This window comes from Ursus americanus, chromosome 22 (assembly GCF_024610735.1).
Source record: "Ursus americanus isolate L20-20 chromosome 22, mUrsAme1.1.p, whole genome shotgun sequence".
NCBI lineage: Eukaryota > Metazoa > Chordata > Mammalia > Carnivora > Ursidae > Ursus > Ursus americanus.
The window spans coordinates 11620433-11638932 of record NC_142148.1 but is presented as its reverse complement, the minus strand read 5'-3'; the positions used below and the strand labels follow the sequence as shown (position 1 = coordinate 11638932).

Genomic DNA, 18500 nt, shown 5'->3' with positions numbered 1-18500 from the left:
CGTCCCAGGAAATGGCCTTGCCATCCACCCACGCGGGGAAGCCAGAAGCTAGGGGGATTCCTCCATCCCAACGGCAATCTGTTCCGCAGCATCCCCCTAGCCCCTCCTCCATGCCGTCCCTGTGTGACTGTGTACACTTCCCTGGTCCCCCTACTTTTCCTTGGCTTCTCTATAGCCCCCATTCTCCCTGCAGCCAGAGCCATCTATTATGTCTAATGACATCACTCACAGCCCCACCTGCTGGGAACTCTTGAGGTCACTGCTCTAAGGATAAAACCCAATCTCCTTACCTTGGCACACAAGGCCACACAAGGCCCCGCAAGGCCCCGCAAGGCACTCTGGCCTCATCCCCCTTGCGGCCTCGCAGTCCCCGGTCCAGCCCACTGTCCCCTGCACCGGCCCGACACTACTCTGTTCCCGCAGCTCACCAGGTAACCTGCTGGTCTCCCCTCAGCTCACCCACCTCCCACCAGGTGCCACTTCCACACAGTGCGCCTGTGGCCTGCAGCCATGTCCTTTGCAGCACTCCTTGTGGTTGTAATTTAAAAAAAAAAAAAGATTTAATTTATCTATTCTGGGGGGGGGGCAAGTAGACACCTCACTGAGCATTCAGTCCAATGCGGAGGGCTCGATCCCAGAACCCCGAGACCATGATGTGAGCCAAAATCAAGAGCCAGGCACTTAACCAACTGAGCCACCCAGGTGCCCCGGGCATAATTTTAATCATACCCTCCACCTGGGGGCGTGGGGCAAGAGGACAGTTTTACGAGGCCACTGACCCTGTCTGTTTTGCTAATCATTATATTCCTAGCACCTGGACACAGAACTTTACACTCAATAACCATCAGCGAGTGGTAAACGTTCAACAAACAGAAGCTTTGATTACAATCTCCAAGTGAAACCAGGCAGAGAGCAAACTCTGGACTGACCCCAGAGAGCCTTCTGGATCCAAACTCCATCCACGCTCATCCTCTCCTTGCCCAAGTGTCTCGTTCCACTCAGTGGGCATCACGGGGCCCATCCTGGAAAGAAAACCCAAGTGTGGGAGGAAGTCTGGATCGCACAGTGGGGCTTAGTGCTTTTGCTCCCTCGGCTGAGTTTTTCCCTCAGCTGGTCTGGTGGCCGGGCTCAGGCGGGCAGTCCTTCTCGGGCGCACCCACGGGTCAGCCGAGCAACGTGGAAGCCAAGCTCCCGAAGGAGCACACAGGAGCTAAACTCCCACAAGAAAAAGAGAGGAAAGGCCTCCTAGAAGCCAAACTGTTTTAGGCAAAGACAGACGACCACCAAGGTTTGGTTCTTGAATATGTATTTTTTACTGAAAAAATCATTCATAAATTAACATACAAAAATGTACAAACACATGAGTAAATAATGTAATGACAAAGGACTATTTTTGTGAAAAGTGTTTTTAAAACATCTTTAGATTTCAGTGCAAAAATGTACCCCTGGCACTTCTTAAAACATAAGAGCAAGCTCAAAAAAACGTCGTGATGGAAGGAAGCTAGCCACGTTCAATGCCATCGTCAAGGGCGCGTGGACACAATGAGTACATGCGGCTGTTGCTCAGCGATTCGTGACTGTGGCAGAGGAGCTCCAACAAGAGTCCCCATCATGTCAAAAGGAGTATTTTTGCCATAACTCCTCGCCCAGAAAAACAGCGTGAAAGGAGAAACGTTTCCCTGCACGCAGCTGAGACGAGACTGATTTAAGGGGTCACCCATCAGTAGCCTTAAAAGAATTTCAGCTGCCAAAATACGCACAAGGTCACATTTGGTTCTTATTATTTTTTCTTTTTTTTAACATGAGAATCTCACACCATTAACAGCTCGCGGGCCTGGCTGTATGGTTTTAACGTCTATGTTTCCCACACGATACTCAGGTTGGCGGGTAAATGACTGAGTGGTGCGCCTAAGAGATTTCACACTAATAAAACAAACTCACACATGATAGCAAAATAATTTCAGTGACCTTACTTCAAGCAGTGAAAAGACACCTTTCCTTTTGTCCTCAAATCAGCACTTTTCTTTTTAAAATCGGCTGTTTAGCCTTTGCGAACATTTTGTTCTTGGTGGCAAATATGTTCGTGACAAGCTTCGAACGAGAGCATTTTACAACACGGCCGTGCACACACACGTCATCCTTAACCAAGGATCGGTCTGTTCTGGCATATTCTTCCAAATGACATCATGGCTGTGTGCCACTGAAAGCCGCTCATGGCCTTCAGGGATGAGAGAGGACAGGAGGAGGAGGAGGAGAGTCAAGGCCAGCACGCAGGCCTGAGGGGAGGCGGGAGAAAAAGGGAAAGAAATCTTTATTGCTCCGTGCACCAGACTTCAAAGGAAAACCAAGTGAGCTCCTGTGTGTAATGTTCCCTCGTGAAGGTCTTTTAAAGCATGAGATGCTCAACATTCTTTTAAAACATATGATACAACTTACCAGCATTTTCAAGGGCAGCAGTCTGCTCTCTCATATGAGCCGATAAGAGCTTTGTAACACGGTTGGTTTCCTACAATACCGCTCTATTCTTCAAAAGAACGAAAGCATGAACAAAAAACAAGGCCTGGCCAATCACTCCCACAGCTTGTGGGGATCATATGTCCATGGAACCAACACATGCAACGGAGAAAATCCCCACCCACACGTATATACACAAATATACCCCCTACACACACATCCATGTAAACCATGAAAATTAAGGAAGTTGAAGGCAAACAAGGCAATTAAAAAAAATATGAAGTACTTTTCAGAAAGTACTCCTAATCACAATATATAAATATGCTTTATGGAAAAGGAGAGGAAAAGACTGGCATTTTTCAGAATCCTGCAGAAGCCAAGAGGGACTACGAATTGAGGGATTTGGCTCAGGGAAAAACAGAGAGGCACAACTTCAAGGGCAATTTAGAATCTTAACTTCAAGAAGTGCATGGGGTGTGAACCCAGCACTCGGGCTTGGGTCCTGGCATCCGGGAGCTCTGTCCGTCTACCCGCAAAGCTCTGACTGGGTTCGCCCTGGCCCCCAACTGACCCACAGCACACAAGTGTCACCTGATCCCCGGCTGACTTCTTCAGTCCATCGCTCATTAGGTCTATGAACTAGTTCATAGTGTTGACAAAGAATCTTTCCAGAAACCAGAAAGGGAAATATTCAGAGGAATCACTGAAGCTAGTTGATAATTTAGGCACAGATTTCAGGAATTGTGGCCAAGTTCCACAAGAGCAAAAAAAGAAAAATGGGAAAAAGAAGAGGCAGAAAACCCACCCACCCCACCCCTCGGTGACGAAAGGACAAAAACTAAAGTCCAGAGATCCAGGAGCGTGTGCAGGGGGAGGCCCCCCGAAGGGGTCCGCTTTGAGCAGGGAGGGCTCCTGTTTAGCAGAAGACTGGGATGATAGTGCGTGCCCAACATGGAAGAGAGAGTCCACAGCAAAAGTCAAGAGCAAGACTTCTGGAAGGGAAGGATGGGAGGGGGCAGGAGTTAGCTACCAGTGATAGACTGGACTGTCCTGATCTGTTTGGGACATGCCCTGTATCCACTCCTTTCCAAGGTGATAGCAATTCGGGAGGTGATACCCTTCCACTGCATTTTAACTGAGTTCCTGCATTTGCCAACCAAATAAGTGATCTAATATATAAATCCTCGGTTTGAATTGGAGCCAGCTATAAAATTAAATTTAAAAAAGGCATTTTACATGGCTTATTTACAATTATACTTCTTCAAGAAGTGATTGTTATAGGTCTATTTATCTTCCCCAATCCCTCCCCCCACCCTCAATCCCCACCCAAAGCAGGTAATTAAAAAAAAAAAAAAATTAAACCAAAGAGAACACCGGAGATGGAGAAGAATGGTGTGTGGAGTTTCATTTGCCCTTCCTAAAACGCAGCTGCCCTGTGGTGGGGTTGCCTCTTTGCTCTGAAGGCCGAGAAGCTCCAAAGGCCATTCGGAGGAACGGGCTCGGCGCCAGTACCACGGCAGACGTCAGCTCCTGTTCTGGAGACCCCGGTTGGGACGGAACGCTGGGGTTCGAGACCAGGAGAGAAGAGCAGCAGGACCGACGTCTGTCTTGTGAAACAGAAAGCCAGTCCTGATGAAGGAAGTTCCCGAGCCACAGTGAAGGCGTTTTGTGCGTGTACTCTGTTCACATTTTCTCCTCGAACCCTGTGATCCTTCATCAGACACCGTATTTCTGTTCTCTTCCTGTGTGGAGCCCCAAGACCTCTCCCCAGGCTGCTTTCTTGGTGGCGGTGGGTAAAGCAAACAGAGGTTCTCTCCTCATCTCAGTACTCGGTCACCTGAGCCAGCTCGGGTGTCAAGTTGACAGTAATGTTTTTATACAAGGCGTCGTATGTGATGTTTGCAAAGTAGTTCAAGTTGTTGAGGCCGTCCAGCCCTTGCCGTTCTTTGGACTTACGCAGCAGAGCGTACCTGTTTGAGCAGAGAACAGAGGGGTGGCTCTGAGTGAGGGCCCAACCTCCCCACCGCGGCGGACAGAGCAGGGCAGCCCACAGCAGGGGCCACAACCCAGGGCAGCTCTCCTGCCATCACACGGCGGGGCGACCGGCCCACCCCGTCCAGCTGCTCCCTGCTGACAGTTGTTATTACCAGGAACACCTCCTACTTCATGCCAGGGGCTTTACTTATGACACCATTTCATTTAATGCACCGCTCCTTAAGCAAATGAGGAAACCAAGGCTCCCGGTGTTCAATGACTTGCCCGAGGTGAGGTCATGGAATGGGGAAGTGGGAGGTAAGATATTAAAAATACATCAGATGAGCGAGGTCGGGGTCTGCACTCAGTGCCTTTTCACTCCCCTGACAACAGAGTTCATGCAATCAGAACTGGTGGTCCAGAGAACAGTCCTCCTCCCAGTTAACAAGACAAAAAGGCACTCTTGAAAACACAGAGCTGTCACTCCATCCACATGCCCCAATTACTACAGTACGGAACTTCCTTATCATGCACGAACAGAAGCTCGGGGGCACCCTTCCAGAACCAGAGCTCGCAGAAAGAGGGCCAACTCTGCTTTGTCCTGTCAGTGTAAGTTACCCAGGAACCTCTGGCCGAGTGGATTTTTCTCCAGCTCCCTGAAGACTACACAGGAGACCATGAAGCTTAAGATGCTAAATGAGTGACTTCCTTCCAAGATTTATGATCAAATTTTTCACCGATAATCTGATTTCACACAAACACCTGCCTCACGGGTAAATGAAAATCTATCTAGGACTGCAAGGCAGCCAGAACAGGACCGTGGCGAGGAGGCAGGGAGTAAAACGAGGGGCTGCAACATGATATGCTCTGGGACATCTGGAAACGCAAAGTACAGAGGATATTTGTAAGAAGAATAAATAAATTGTACCAACCTTCCAAGAAATTGGACTTCTCCTCGATGGTGATGAGGAATAGACTTGTACTTCCCTGTGTCACCTTCCGGCCGGCTCACAGAGTAGCCCGCATTCTGTACTCTGCCCGAGACAAAGAGACTGGGCTTTCAGATGAAATGATCAAGTACCATAGATGACCACACCTACGCCAAGCTTGAGAAACCCCACGCCGAACAACAGAATTGCTTCTGCATCTAAATATTCAATTGCCCATCCCTCTGGGTAAGTTCATGGCTTTAGAAAAGAGGTCTACAATACCAAACAGTTTTGAAAAAGAAAAGGAATTCAAAATTCTTGAGAGTAAGGTGTGCCATAGGTTCTCAGGGACAGGTACAACAGTGAGCATTCGCCAGGAGAGGAGAGGAGTGCACACGTCTTCTCTTTGGGTCCTATCAAAAATGTTTTTCTCACTGGCGGACGGCACCGTTCCTGTCCAAAACCTACCATAAAGCAAGCTGGTAAAGCCAGAGTTGCACTGTGTTTTCTCTGCTTATGAACTTAATTACTCTGCCCACCGCCCCCATCACCAGGGAGATAATTTTTATCACGTCCTCCGATCTCCATGTAAAACTTCCCAACTCCAGGAGGAAAGCAGAACTTAAGGAGGTGTTTGGTTATTTATCCTTTATGTGATAAAGACAGGATTTCACAAGCCGGATTTACTACTGGAAACCTGACAGGGCTGTAAGAAATAATTAATACACGGAGACAGACGCTGGATATCTATGTGAAATCTATGGTTGACTTCGTATTTTAAAACCTGGGAGAATATTACTTCAACATCTTCCTCTTTACTCCAAATTACACTCTCCTTTTGATATTTGGGACATGCGTCCTCGCTCTGATTTGATAAATATACAGAGAACGCCTACTGTGCGCCTGGGAATTGTGCAGGGCACTGCCTGGAGGAGCTGGGAAGAGCACAAGCTGAGAATTAGGACAGATGTCCTGGGAGAGCTCAAGTGGATTCAAGGACCAGTCATACCAGTTACGTTTATGGAAAAGCTGTTCATCCTCACCAGGTTCCTAAGAAACCCACATTACAAGGATGACAAGCCATTTTTACCTCTCAGATTGAGGAAGAACTGGCTAGAGCTCCTTTGTCCAGAACAGCAGCCCCGAGTCACACGTGGCTGCTGAACGGCTGAAATGTGGCAAAACGCAAAAGGTTGTCTATAACCAATGTTGGCAGTGATGTGAGAAAGTGGGAATGTAGCCACACCACTGCTTGGAATCTTTCTGCGATCGCTTTTGGGGGGAAATCCTGATAACTATCCAAATTTAAAAGAGCATTTACTTGACTTTGCAGTTCCACAACTAGGAATTTAACCTGAAGAAGTATTTGCACACGTGAACAAGGATATTCAAAATTGTAAACAATGTTCATTGAGAGGAGAGGATTAAAATAAAATATCATGAATCTCCATTAAGAACTACCATGCAACTGTTAAAGATAACGAAGCGGCTCTCTCTGTATTAACATGGTTGGGAGGGGTGAAGGGACGGGTCTGGGTTGTTCATGTACGAATACAAAGAAGTAGAGAAAGAAACAGCCCTGTTGAAACGGCTACTTCCGGGGAACGAGATAGGACAGCAATGGGGATTAAGAATGACACCCTTTGGTTATGCACCTTTATTATCAGCAAGTATTACTTTGTAATTAAAAAGCAACATGTAACTTTCTTTTAAAGTCCATCTAGAAAGTCAACAGATACAAAGGTGGAGATGCTTTTGCTTATTTGTTCCTTACTAGGTTACTGTTTACTTACTCTGTAGGAAGATTAATTTACACTACTCAAATATAGCATCATTCTCGCAAACTTGTATAATACAAGCCTTATCCAATAGTAGAGATAAATCTGTGTACACCTATCACTAATACCTGACCTCTGGTTTGGGGAGGTTTCAGTGAAATGTTCTACAAATGTAAAATATATACCAGATTTTAAGGTATAGTAAAAGAAAAATAAATGTGAGTATCTCATTAACATTTCATTCTGATTATATGTTGGAAGGATATTATTTTTATATACTGTGATAAATATACTGTTGGCATGTTTTATTAATACATTAAAATGAATTTCATCTCAAAATTCTTTTCTGAACCTTCTTAAATGTGGCTACTAGAACGTTTCACATTACCTACATGGCTTGCACCCTATCCCTCCTGTGTGGCGCTGGTCTGGGGAGCCTAAGGTAGTTACTTCTAGAAGGCCCCAGAACCCGGAAGAGGGGATTACCTGTTCCACAGGTCGTCATCTTCTCCACCCCAACCCCAGAAGGCGTTCGGAAAGCCATTGATCTTCCGAAACTGTTCCACTGTTAAGCCACTCACTCCACCAAAGAACTCGGTGTAAGGAAGCCTAGAAGGAGACGTACAGCTTGAATCATCTGGGAATCAAAGGATGGTTTCTTCCCCTGGGGCCACCATTGCACTGGAGAACTACAGCCTACGTGACACAGCGCCTACTGCCCTCACCACCCGCCATCATTTCCTCGCACTGAGACGCACTGTTTGTGGCGAACTGCATCTTTCTCTAATTGATTTGTTTCATAACAGCTTTACTGAAACATAATTGACATTCCAAATGATTCACCCGTTTCCAAAGTGTGCAATTCCATAGTTTTTAGGATCTTTGTGAGTTGTGCAACCATGAACCCCAATCCATTTTAATACCTTTCATCACCCCAAAAAGAAGCCCTGTACCCACTAGCAGTCACTGCTCATTCCCCCCTCCTCTCCGCAACCCGATGCAACCGCTGTTCTTTCTCTCTATGGATTTGCCTATTCTGGACAAGACACGGGAGCACGATCATGCAACATGTGGCCTTTGGTAACTAGCTTCTTTCACACGGCAGTGTTTTCAAGGTTCATCCCTCCAGTCACATGTAGCAGGACTCCATTCCTTTTTACTGCCTAACAGTGTGCCGTGCCTGCGCTCCATTTTGTTTCTCCATTCGTCAGCCGATGCAAACCGGGATGGGGCTAATTGGCTTTTGCCATCTTTGCATCTCTCAGCATCCTTTAGATTTAAACTCTTCCAGAGGAAATGATACTCACAGATACATATACTTGTCCAACTTAGTTGCAAAGTGCCTTGGCATCTGCCCACATCCATAGTAGTTCCGATCGCTTTCTGGTATATGGTCCACATCATGAAAAATGAGACAGTCCCAGTCCAGATCCTTCATTGCTTCTTGAAAACCGACGTTGAAAAGCATGGCTCGATTAAAGGGTTGGGTGCCAACCTAAAAGAAGCAGAGCTTTATTTTTAAAAGGACTGTGGAGCAAAATCTTCGCTGCCTCAGCCCCGCCTAAAGGAGAGCTAACGAACCCGATGGCTTGGCCGGCACGCTCATCACCGCGTCGCAAGCCACTTGACATCTGGCCTCGATTTCTTTAGAAATAAGAAGGGTAACAAGCCCAAGCCCCTCTCTCCCAAGACTGTCATAAAAGCAGGCATTCGACCTAGGGCAGCATTTCGAGGAGTACTCAGCCCCACAACGGGAAGAAAGAACAATACGGCCATTTCTACCCATGGCTCCTTATCTTAAGGGGAATTTCCTGGGTCTGGAGACCAAAGACACCACCCAAAGCACGACTGGCTGAACCACCAGACAAGGGGCCTTTGTTCAAGGGTAAACAAAGTTCCATCCTGGACTCACGCAAGTCTGCCGGTGTCGAGTAACATCTCAACCCAGCAGCACAGAACTGCTCTCTGCGCCCCCTTTCACCTCTGGATGGCTCAGTCCTAAGATTTCAGTTTCACTGGCTCTGTACCCCAAAGGTGGATCGGCTGAAAGCACGCTGAACTGCTGTCTCAGAACAGAACGAACAGAAAAGGACGGGCCACTCACTTGCTCAACCACGTAAAACGCAAACCGCAGGCGCTGGCGCTGAAGCATGGGGATCAGGTGTCTGAGCAGGACCGGGAGGTGCTCGTGCCGGTTCCGGAAGGGGATGAGGATCGCCACCTGGACAGGGCACAGCAAAAGAAGCCGCCCCGTGAGCCCCCTCAGCTTCTGCTTTGCAGCAGGACACTGCCAAAGAACCGGTGACCAGCTGGCCCCTGGGGCATTCTGGAGCGCTGCCCTGTCCTCGACCTCCACTAAAGGAAGAGCTACGCTGGCAGGTGGACCCCTGGGAGTAAGTGGACTTTGTTCTGAAACACACCACCCTGTGTACATGGTCGGCCCCCTGACTGAATTCACTCTAGACCACAACCCAGAGGAAGAGACTCATTCTACACCACGACCCGCACACAAACACGTCCACAGATACAAGCACACAACGACAATGCACTCCACAAAACACTGCTCCCCTTACAACATGCGGTGCATTTTGACATGTATCTATCTTTTATATATATTCAAATGCTGGTCATTAAATTGATATTATATCCCAATAACGGGCTGGAAATGCCCGTCAATTTGAGATCTGCCTTGCTCTTTGTAGGACAGGCACAGAAGAAGCACCTGGACAAATACTCACTGAGAGAATGGACTTAAGCCAGTGTCATGAGGCAGACCCCCACACTGATGGCTTCTGACTACAGTCATGCAGAAAACCACTAAGCAATTCTCAGTGTCAGGCTGGATGGCTCCACTCTTTGTTGCACTAAACTCCTAGTAACAATGCCAAACAAGGCACGAAGCAGTGAATTTGTGAAGACGGCTTTTACAAATGTGGCACAAGAGACCGACCAACCCTCCCACGTGCTTAGCCAGTATCCCTATAAAGAAGACAAAAGGGTCCTGCTCAGTCATAGAACGATGCACGTTTCTGGAGCTACAGAGTGTGCTTAGGGAAACTCAAGCCTCCGAAGTGTTTCCATCAAATGCAGATACTTTGCATCGGGTCATAGCGTGCAAATTACGAATTATCACAGTCCATGAATCCCACGTTGGCCTGGAAGGATGGCAAGGCCAGGTGGGCCTCCCAGCACCTCGGGCCTGACTCCACACCCTACCTTCCATCGAGGCACGCAATCTGAAGGCTTCCAGTGCCCTCCGAGCTTGATGGCTGGGTCTTTAGAGAAGATTTCATGGATGTCATCCATTGCGATTTCACTCATGTTTATGTCTATTGGGCCCTCTGAATAGAGAATGGGGGGAAGAAAAAGAATTAAGAGGCCAGAAAGTGACAGAATGCTTTCCCCCTGTGATCAGGGTTTCACTCTCTAGGGAGGTTCAGTGCTTTTTTTCAGCTGTGTTTTTCACAGAGATGGGAGGCCCTTCCCCTGCTTTGCAACTCCCTGCACTTCAGCTCATTACTAGTACTGGGTAAAGCAGCAAGTCAAGAAATTAAGACTGAGCGGAACGTCAGCTGAACTTCTCAAAGACGAAGGAGGAAAGAGTGAGGCTGAGCTTGGAGCCTCTCTGCGTGCTCTGGAGGCAAGAAGACACAGGGCCCAATTCACTCATCAGTGATCCTGAGTGATGCCGCCCAAACCCCAAACGCTCATCCTCACTGACTTGAGTGAAGAAGGGGCCCCGTCCGAGAAGCCCGAAGGCACGGAAAAGGTAGAAGGGCTTATTGCCATCGCTTTATATCACACATGAGACACCGAGAGCGAAGAGAGAAAAAGACCCCAGAATTCTTCTGAACCAGCACTTGGAGGGGGTCACATTCATCCTGTGATCGAACAAGGTATAATCAATGTGGGATTTATATAAAGATAAAGCTGGTCGCCTGTACTTTCTCTAGGACATCCTAACAGGCCCCAAATCACCAAGAAGGGGGTACGTGCAAAGGAATGAGTGAAAAATACGGCAGAAAACCCCACCAGGAACACAGGCAACCTTGCAGAAGGGCTAAAGAAGGGTCAGGACACGCATAGCTCTTGTAATCCATTTCCAGTGGCAGGGAGGCGTTTCTATTCCCTACATAGGGGAGGCATCCTGAGAGATCGAGAACACTCTCCCTTTCCTTTTAATCAAAAGAACAGACAAGTCAGTTTGAAAAGCAGGAGATGCTCTACTCACTCATGGAAGGGAGCCTCTCAGGGCAGGTATGGTTTGCGAAGTACGTGAAGTCTTCGGGAAGAAACGTTGTGGTTTGTAGGAAGGTTTCACTGTGGTTCAAGTCGAGAGGATAATCTAGAGAGAAAAGAAAAAAGGCAGCTCAGACCGGCACAGGTCATCAACTCTGCAATTCGCAGAGGCCTACCAAAGCAGTTTTCTTGGGTATCATCTTTTGCAGAACCAGGACTCTGGACTAGCTCTTCACTGCAGCTAAAAATTTGAACCCATCAATAAAAAGGTTAACCAGATGATACTATTTTAACCAGTGTCTCTATTCTTACTGTTATTACAGCTTTATATGCACTCAATGTCCAGTCGAATAACTCTACAACGCATTTAAAAACAAACAAAAAACCACCAGGACCCCTTTCCACCCATGTCTTACTCTCTACAGGAGCTGGTTTCATTTCTTTTAGCCAACTACTTTAGTATCTACTTCCGATACAACTGTTCCAGATGCTTCTGTTGTCAGTCTTACCCACTGACTTCCCATTGTGGAGCCTGTGGATTTTGCTCCCTTCCCTCCCCTGCCCCCACCACACACACCCTTTCACCGTCCTGTCTCCCACCATCTATGGTCACTGTGGTTCAGCCCATCTTTAGTATTTACACTGAAGTATTTATTCTATATACTATTCATAGCTGAGAAATGTGCAAAGTTATGATGCCTTTTCTTTTCCCACATAATTTGGGTTTTTTTTTTTCCCGAAGTCACTATTTTATTTCTCTGTTTGCTTAGTTTGATATGGAATCATGACTAACTCAACACCATGCCCTCTGCCACCATGGTCCCTTAGGATGTCTGCCAGCATCAGGCATTCTCTCAACTTTGTCTTCCCAGACAGTCCTGCAGCTTCCAACCGCCTCCAACCCCGGCTGGCTCTCCCCTGTGCCTGCTGCGCAGATGCCGTCCTGTGGTTTCCCCTCCTCGGAGTTCTAGAGACTCCCTTCACTTCTCACCAGTGTGCAACCTCACTTTGCCTGGCTTCAGTTTCTCCCTTTTTCTCGCTGGAACACATCTGCCAAGTGGCTTCCTAAGCAGGGGCGAATGGGAAGTGGTTTTGAAACCTTGTACACCTGACTGGTTCTGCTCTTTCTCACTTGATTCATAGGTCGGCTGGGTTTACAGAATACGCTCGGCTGGAGACAATGCCCCCTGAGGACTGTGCAAGTGCTACCCACTGCCTTCTAGCTCCCACCTACACCCGTTAGATCCGAAGCCACTCCAATTCCGGCTCTTTGTGAAGGTGACTGGGAACTTCCTTTTAAAAGTGTGATGAACTTTCTCTTGGTTCAGGAAATGTCACATTTCTACTTTGAGTTCTATTCTCACCCACTGTGTTGACCATTTGACTTTTACAGTCTAGAAATTCATGTCCTCCTGTTCTAGAATTTGGGGACAGCACTAGAGGTATCACTGTGGTGATGACTCCCTCCTGTATTCTGCGCTCTCTTTCTGGAGAACAGAAAACATGAGTTAGATGTTGGACCTCTTGGTCCTCTGATTTTCTCATTTTTTCAATCTTAAAGATTTTATTTACTTATCTGAGAGAGAAAGCATGAACAGGGGGAAGGGCAGAGGGGGAAGGAGAAGCAGACTCACCACTGAGCAGGGAGCCCGACATGGGGCTCCATTGTGGGACCCCAGGATCATGACTTGAGTCGAAAGCAGATGCTTAACCAACTGAGCCACCCAGGCGTCCCCCCAGCCCTTCGTTTAATTTTCATTTCTGCTATTTTTAATTTTGAAAAGTCCTTTTTATTTTCTGAACGTTCATTTCTTACCATACACTCTTTCTTCATGTTTGCAATCCTTCTCCCCTCACCCGCGAGAACGTATGTGATAACTGTTTTGCGTTCTCTTCTCCCAGCATAGCCTGTTTCTCTCAATTTGCTGCTGCTTGTTGGTTTTGATCCCGAGCACAGTGCTCCACAGCACCTAGTATTTCAGAGTGGGGCACTACCCAGCTAACTGGATGGACTCGGACTGAGGTTCTCCACTGTAGAGTGTTCTGGCCAGAAGTCTGGTTTTAGAAGCCTCCAGAGTCAATATCTTAGGGTCTGTCTTCTTGGTCCAATCAGACTCCCTAGAGAATGCTAATTTTTTTTTTTTTTTAAAGTAACGTCTACCCCCAATATGGGGCTCTAACTCACAACGCTTACATCAAGAGTCGTATGCTGTCTAGCTGAGCCAGCCAGGTGTCCCCAGGGCATTCTATTCTAACCTCCTCCCAGAAGAGGAAAAAGGAGCTGAGGGGCACCTTAGGTGCCCCCAGGTTGAGGGGCCCTTGTTTCACCATCCCTGAGGGTAACCAAGTCTCTAGTCCTCTGCCAGGATGGGTAAAGGACCTGGATATCCAACTGCTTTTTAAGTAGCTTTCAACCAATTTTTATATCTTAGCTGCCACTTTTTTCTTATCTGTAAAAGTACTTGATAACTGCTAATTCCTGAGCTTCTGGGGGATTCTGGGGTGGCAGTGGCTTTCCCTGTGGCCACATCAAGCAGTCCGTTTTCTTGGGTCTGTTGAACCCTGCATCAGTGGTCTGCTTTCCGACTTTCAACTTCTTGTTCTCTTCATTCTTTGGTGTTTATGCCACTGAACCCACACAGATATGTGTGTGCACGTGCACACACACACACACACACACACACACCCTCTTTACTGTCACTTTAGTGGGGCTTTAAGAATGTGAAGCTGAGGGCGCCTGGGTAGCGCAGTCGTTAAAGGGTCTGCCTTCGGCTCAGGGCGTGATCCCAGCGTACCGGGATCGAGTCCCACATCGGGCTCCTCTGCTGGGAGCCTGCTTCTTCCTCTCCCACTCCCCCTGCTGTGTTCCCTCTCTCGCTGGCTGTCTCTCTGTCACATAAATAAATAAAATATTAAAAAAAAAAAAAAAAAGAATGTGAAGCTGATGCCTTTTTTTCTAGGGAATCTGCACGAAGGGGGCCCTCCAACTTCCTTTTTTTTTACAGATAAAGAAACCAAGGCACCATATACACAACTGGTACAAGGAGACTTGGCTAGTGTATGACAGAGACCTGACTAAACTCTGGGTTAGTGATCTTTCCAGTACACTGTACTATTTTTTCAGAGGATTAAAATCTCTCTCACCAATACCCTTTGGGATTCATGCGGATTCCATGAAAATAAAAACATCCTATTCAAACTTGCTTTTGCACTGGAGAATTCTACAATCTTCAACTCAGATATTTTTTAAGCAACACTGTGAGAGGGTTTCCAAAAATCCACGGCCAATAAATGCAGTGAATCCTTTTGAACAGGCACACGCTGTCTGCTGTCCAAGTGCCCATGGGACACAACCCAGTGAGTGTCGACTGGAAGAGAATTAAGTCTCTTAACGGGGGAGGAGAGGAACAGAACGCTTTCTGTCCTTTTCAGTAGTAGCTTTCCTGAAAAACACCAAGCCTGCATTTTATAGACATAAACAGAGCTGGCACGAACCCTAAAGGCAAAATTACATTTACACAGAAATTAGCCCCAAAGTCCTCAGGTCGTACATGCAAACCTGTCCTAAACTGATCCTTTCTGAAGGTATTAACACTTCAAAAACCTATGTCAAGAACTTCCAATACTAACCATTACTCTGGATAATTCTGATTTTGCTTCTTAATTATATATGTGTATATGTGTGCATATAAATATATAAATGATTCTCTTTAAGAAAAGTTTTCATGTGTACTAGAAAATGTGTATTTTGTGATATGCACATGTGTGGAGGGAGAAGCTGATCCGAAACAGTATCACAGTAATTACATTTGCCTCTGAAGGAGAAGAAATTCCCAGAGGCATTATAATAACATTTTCATAAGCAAATTAAAAAAAAAACACAGAAGAGAAGAATAATAATTCCGGGCAATGACAGAACCAAGCCTAAGAACTACAACCTAAACAGGAAATAAGAAGTAAAAACAAAAACAAAAAACTAACGTGTAGAAGAGACAAGACACTTTCTAGCCTTAATGATCCCACCTTTGGGGGTTTGCATGAAGACACACATAGAGCTCTTTCTACTCCCTTCAAACACTAATAAGCCTAGGAGCAACCAGCATGGAACAAAGCAAGACAAAATCAGCACCACTCATTTTTCTTCTGATCACTAAATTAATGAAATCATTTTTTAAAGACCCCACAAGCACACGCCTTCTAAGTGGCAGGAGCCTTGGTCTACACCTTGAGGGGGAAACCCCCCCCAAAAAACCTTCACTTCCTCTTTTCTAAATTCTTTACATAAAAATGTAATTGAAATCTGTCTTCCCACCAGTAGAAAGCGTTCAAAGGAGTGGAAGAGGCAGAGGAAACTGACTGCTCGTGACCTGGTGAAGTTGCTTGCTGACTGTGCGGTGCCCGCTCTCTTCACCAGCTGCCCAGAAATGGGCACATCCAAACGACAGCTTCTTCCTCTTCCTTTTTTTTTTAGATTTTATTTTTAAAGTAATCCCTACACCCAGCATGCGGCTTGAACTCACAACCCAGAGATCAAGAGTCGCACGCTCCTCCCACTGAGCTGGCCAGGGGCCCCTTCCTCTTCCTCGACATGTCCCTACTGAATGAGGGAGCGGCTGCAAGGATAGAGCGAGCCCGTTGAATTTCCATGGCCACGGCTCTATTTTTTAATTTACCTGGAATCTATTTTAAATCAGGACATGTTCTCCCAGCAAGGGAGGCAGAAGGGCAAAGGAGGCACTGCTTCTACATTTATAAAATGAAAAAACAACAGACATCCCTCCTACCTACAAATTCAGAGATGGCCTGATGATTCAACCTTGCTTTACACCAGTGGTTCGGCAGCCACGCCTGCACATTAGATCATCTACAAGGCTTTTAAAAAATCCTAATAACACCCAGGCTACTTCCCAGACTAATTAATCAGAGCCTTTGGGGGTGGGGTGCAGGCACTGGTATTTTTTAAAGCCCCACCTTGGGGGGGTTTCCATATGCACAGGATTGACATGGCCACCCCAATACACAGGGGTGGCAAAAATCTGCCTTTTCCCTTATCTTATTAAATCCAGTTGAGCAGGGACTGGAAAATGCTGACCAACAGATTCCAGGAAGAACCACCACCTTCCCCTTCCATTTGAGAAAAGACCAAACACTTGCCTCTCTGCTTGAAAAATGTGGACACTTACATATACTAGAAAGATGTCATCCGAACAAATATCCGTAAAATGGAAAGAATTTGCATTTTTCACAAGTTAGCACGCCTAAGGATGGCCTGCACCTGCTGGGTGAGTAGACATAAGGAAGACTACGGACTAAGCATCTAAAAACCAGGAAGAGGATAAGAATATCTAGCTCAGTGACTATATTACAAAGTGCCCTAGCAATGACTTTATTCACTTTATTTGCCTATGGCAACAGTCCTGTTTCCAAGGATGTGGACAACAGAATATTTTTCTGAGTATGTGACTACAAGAGGGCTGGGGTCGGAGTTGTGGGAAGGCTTGTGTGCGTGCAGAGGTAAGAAATCTCCTTCTGGGTGAAAGTTACAGGTAGATGCGCACCTGCAAACTCCTATTTAAGGATGAGAAAGGACAGGTCACCCAACTACTTGCCTCATCTATAAAACTAAGTGGCTGGGGGTGGGGGCGCCTGGCTCGCTCAGTCAGAGGATTGGGTGACTCTTGATCTCAGGGTGGTGGGTTTGAGTCCCACTGTCGGGGTAGAGATTACTAAAAAACATAAACGACCTTAAAAAAAAAACCCAAAAAACCCTAAGTGGGAATTTTCTTCTGATGCCAATGTTCTTTTAAGCATCTCCCCCACTGCTCACAGGAAGTTCTGCAGGATTCCCGATCTCAAACACACGTGGCTTTCAGTGACAAGAAGCAGCTTCTTCTCCAGGTTATCACATCAGGTGTATTTCTGGCTCACAGTCCTCATCCCCTACAGTGCATTCCTGTTAGACAATCGCCACTTTAGCTCTCAAGAAGAAAGAAAGCTATAGCATTACTCAAATGTCACACGAAGCTCTTCAGCTACCCTTGGCCTCATGAAGGCCACTGAATGTGGGCGTGTGCCCCCGGCGCTGTGTCCAGGGTGGGGCAGCAGAGCTCACAGACCACCTCAGTCCTGCTACCCCTGTCAAGCCCCTGGTGGCTCCTGGCGGGAGTGGTCGGGTCAGAAATGACAGACACTCGACTATCTCAGCAAGCTTCGGGTCCAGGGTGCCCTCTCTGATGGCGCCAGGCAGAGAACTGCTTTGAAACGAATAAAAATGGCGGGTTTTCACTGGATACACTGCCAGTGGAATATCTCCTCTTTAATACCCACTCCCCAAGGATGTGCCAACAACACAGAAGCCAAGTAAGATGGTAATCTCAGAATTAGGTTACAACACTTAAAAGGTTCTCTTGTTAAATCTATTCACTCACGCACTCAAACACCACTTCCTGAGGGCCTATGTGCTAGGTAGTGTACAACACGCTGGGGCTACACAGACGGGAGAGGCCATGAAGACACTGCAGGATCCAGAGGTCAGCAGGCCCAACCCCACAGCCACACCAAGTCCTGTAACTCCTGGGTGCTTCCACCCTCTCGTCCCTGAAGTGGGGACACATCAGTTACCCTACTGAGCTCCTGTGACAAGTCCATGAAGTAATGCAAGTTAAGTGTCTAGCACATAATAAGACGACCCCTGATAGCAAAGACTTCTAATTTATGAGAGATATAGACATCGTGAATACAAAATGGATGATTATTCCAACCAGAGGGATGCTGGGAAGAATTATTTCAGTGTATGATAATTTGAAAATAAACACATGCTAAATCAAATAACAATGGGTCCCTGGATATGCCTTCCAAGGGCACAACTCACTTGGTGCTTGGTTTTCAAGGACAACCACCCCTGGGGGAGTTAGTGAGATCCTGTGCTTGTGGCGGGACAGATCCTACTTGTGCCCCTCTAACTTCTGAAAGAGAACAGACGACTTTGCCAAATGCCCAGATGGAAGTCCCAGCATCACGTGACCTTGGAGAGGCACGAACACTTGGACAGGATAAAAGTCATGGCAGCACAAACGTTCCTTTTTCCTGATTCATCCGGGGAAAGAGCTCTGGAGAAGCAGTCGAA

General features: G+C 46.8%; 1 protein-coding gene across 1 annotated transcript in view; it reads right to left on the bottom strand.

The window, feature by feature from the left end:
- Positions 1 to 1289: 1289 nt before the first annotated feature.
- The window catches only part of B4GALT5 (beta-1,4-galactosyltransferase 5), a 73486-nt gene continuing 56275 nt past the window's right edge, over positions 1290 to 18500 (bottom strand). The window contains exons 3-9 of the mRNA XM_045771527.2: positions 11367 to 11480; positions 10352 to 10476; positions 9240 to 9356; positions 8443 to 8630; positions 7622 to 7744; positions 5361 to 5462; positions 1290 to 4424 (exon numbers count right to left, since the gene is read on the bottom strand). Of these exons, the coding sequence (XP_045627483.1) occupies positions 4277 to 4424; positions 5361 to 5462; positions 7622 to 7744; positions 8443 to 8630; positions 9240 to 9356; positions 10352 to 10476; positions 11367 to 11480 (917 nt within the window). The 3' untranslated portion in view covers positions 1290 to 4276. The remainder of the gene's footprint in view (positions 4425 to 5360; positions 5463 to 7621; positions 7745 to 8442; positions 8631 to 9239; positions 9357 to 10351; positions 10477 to 11366; positions 11481 to 18500) is intronic.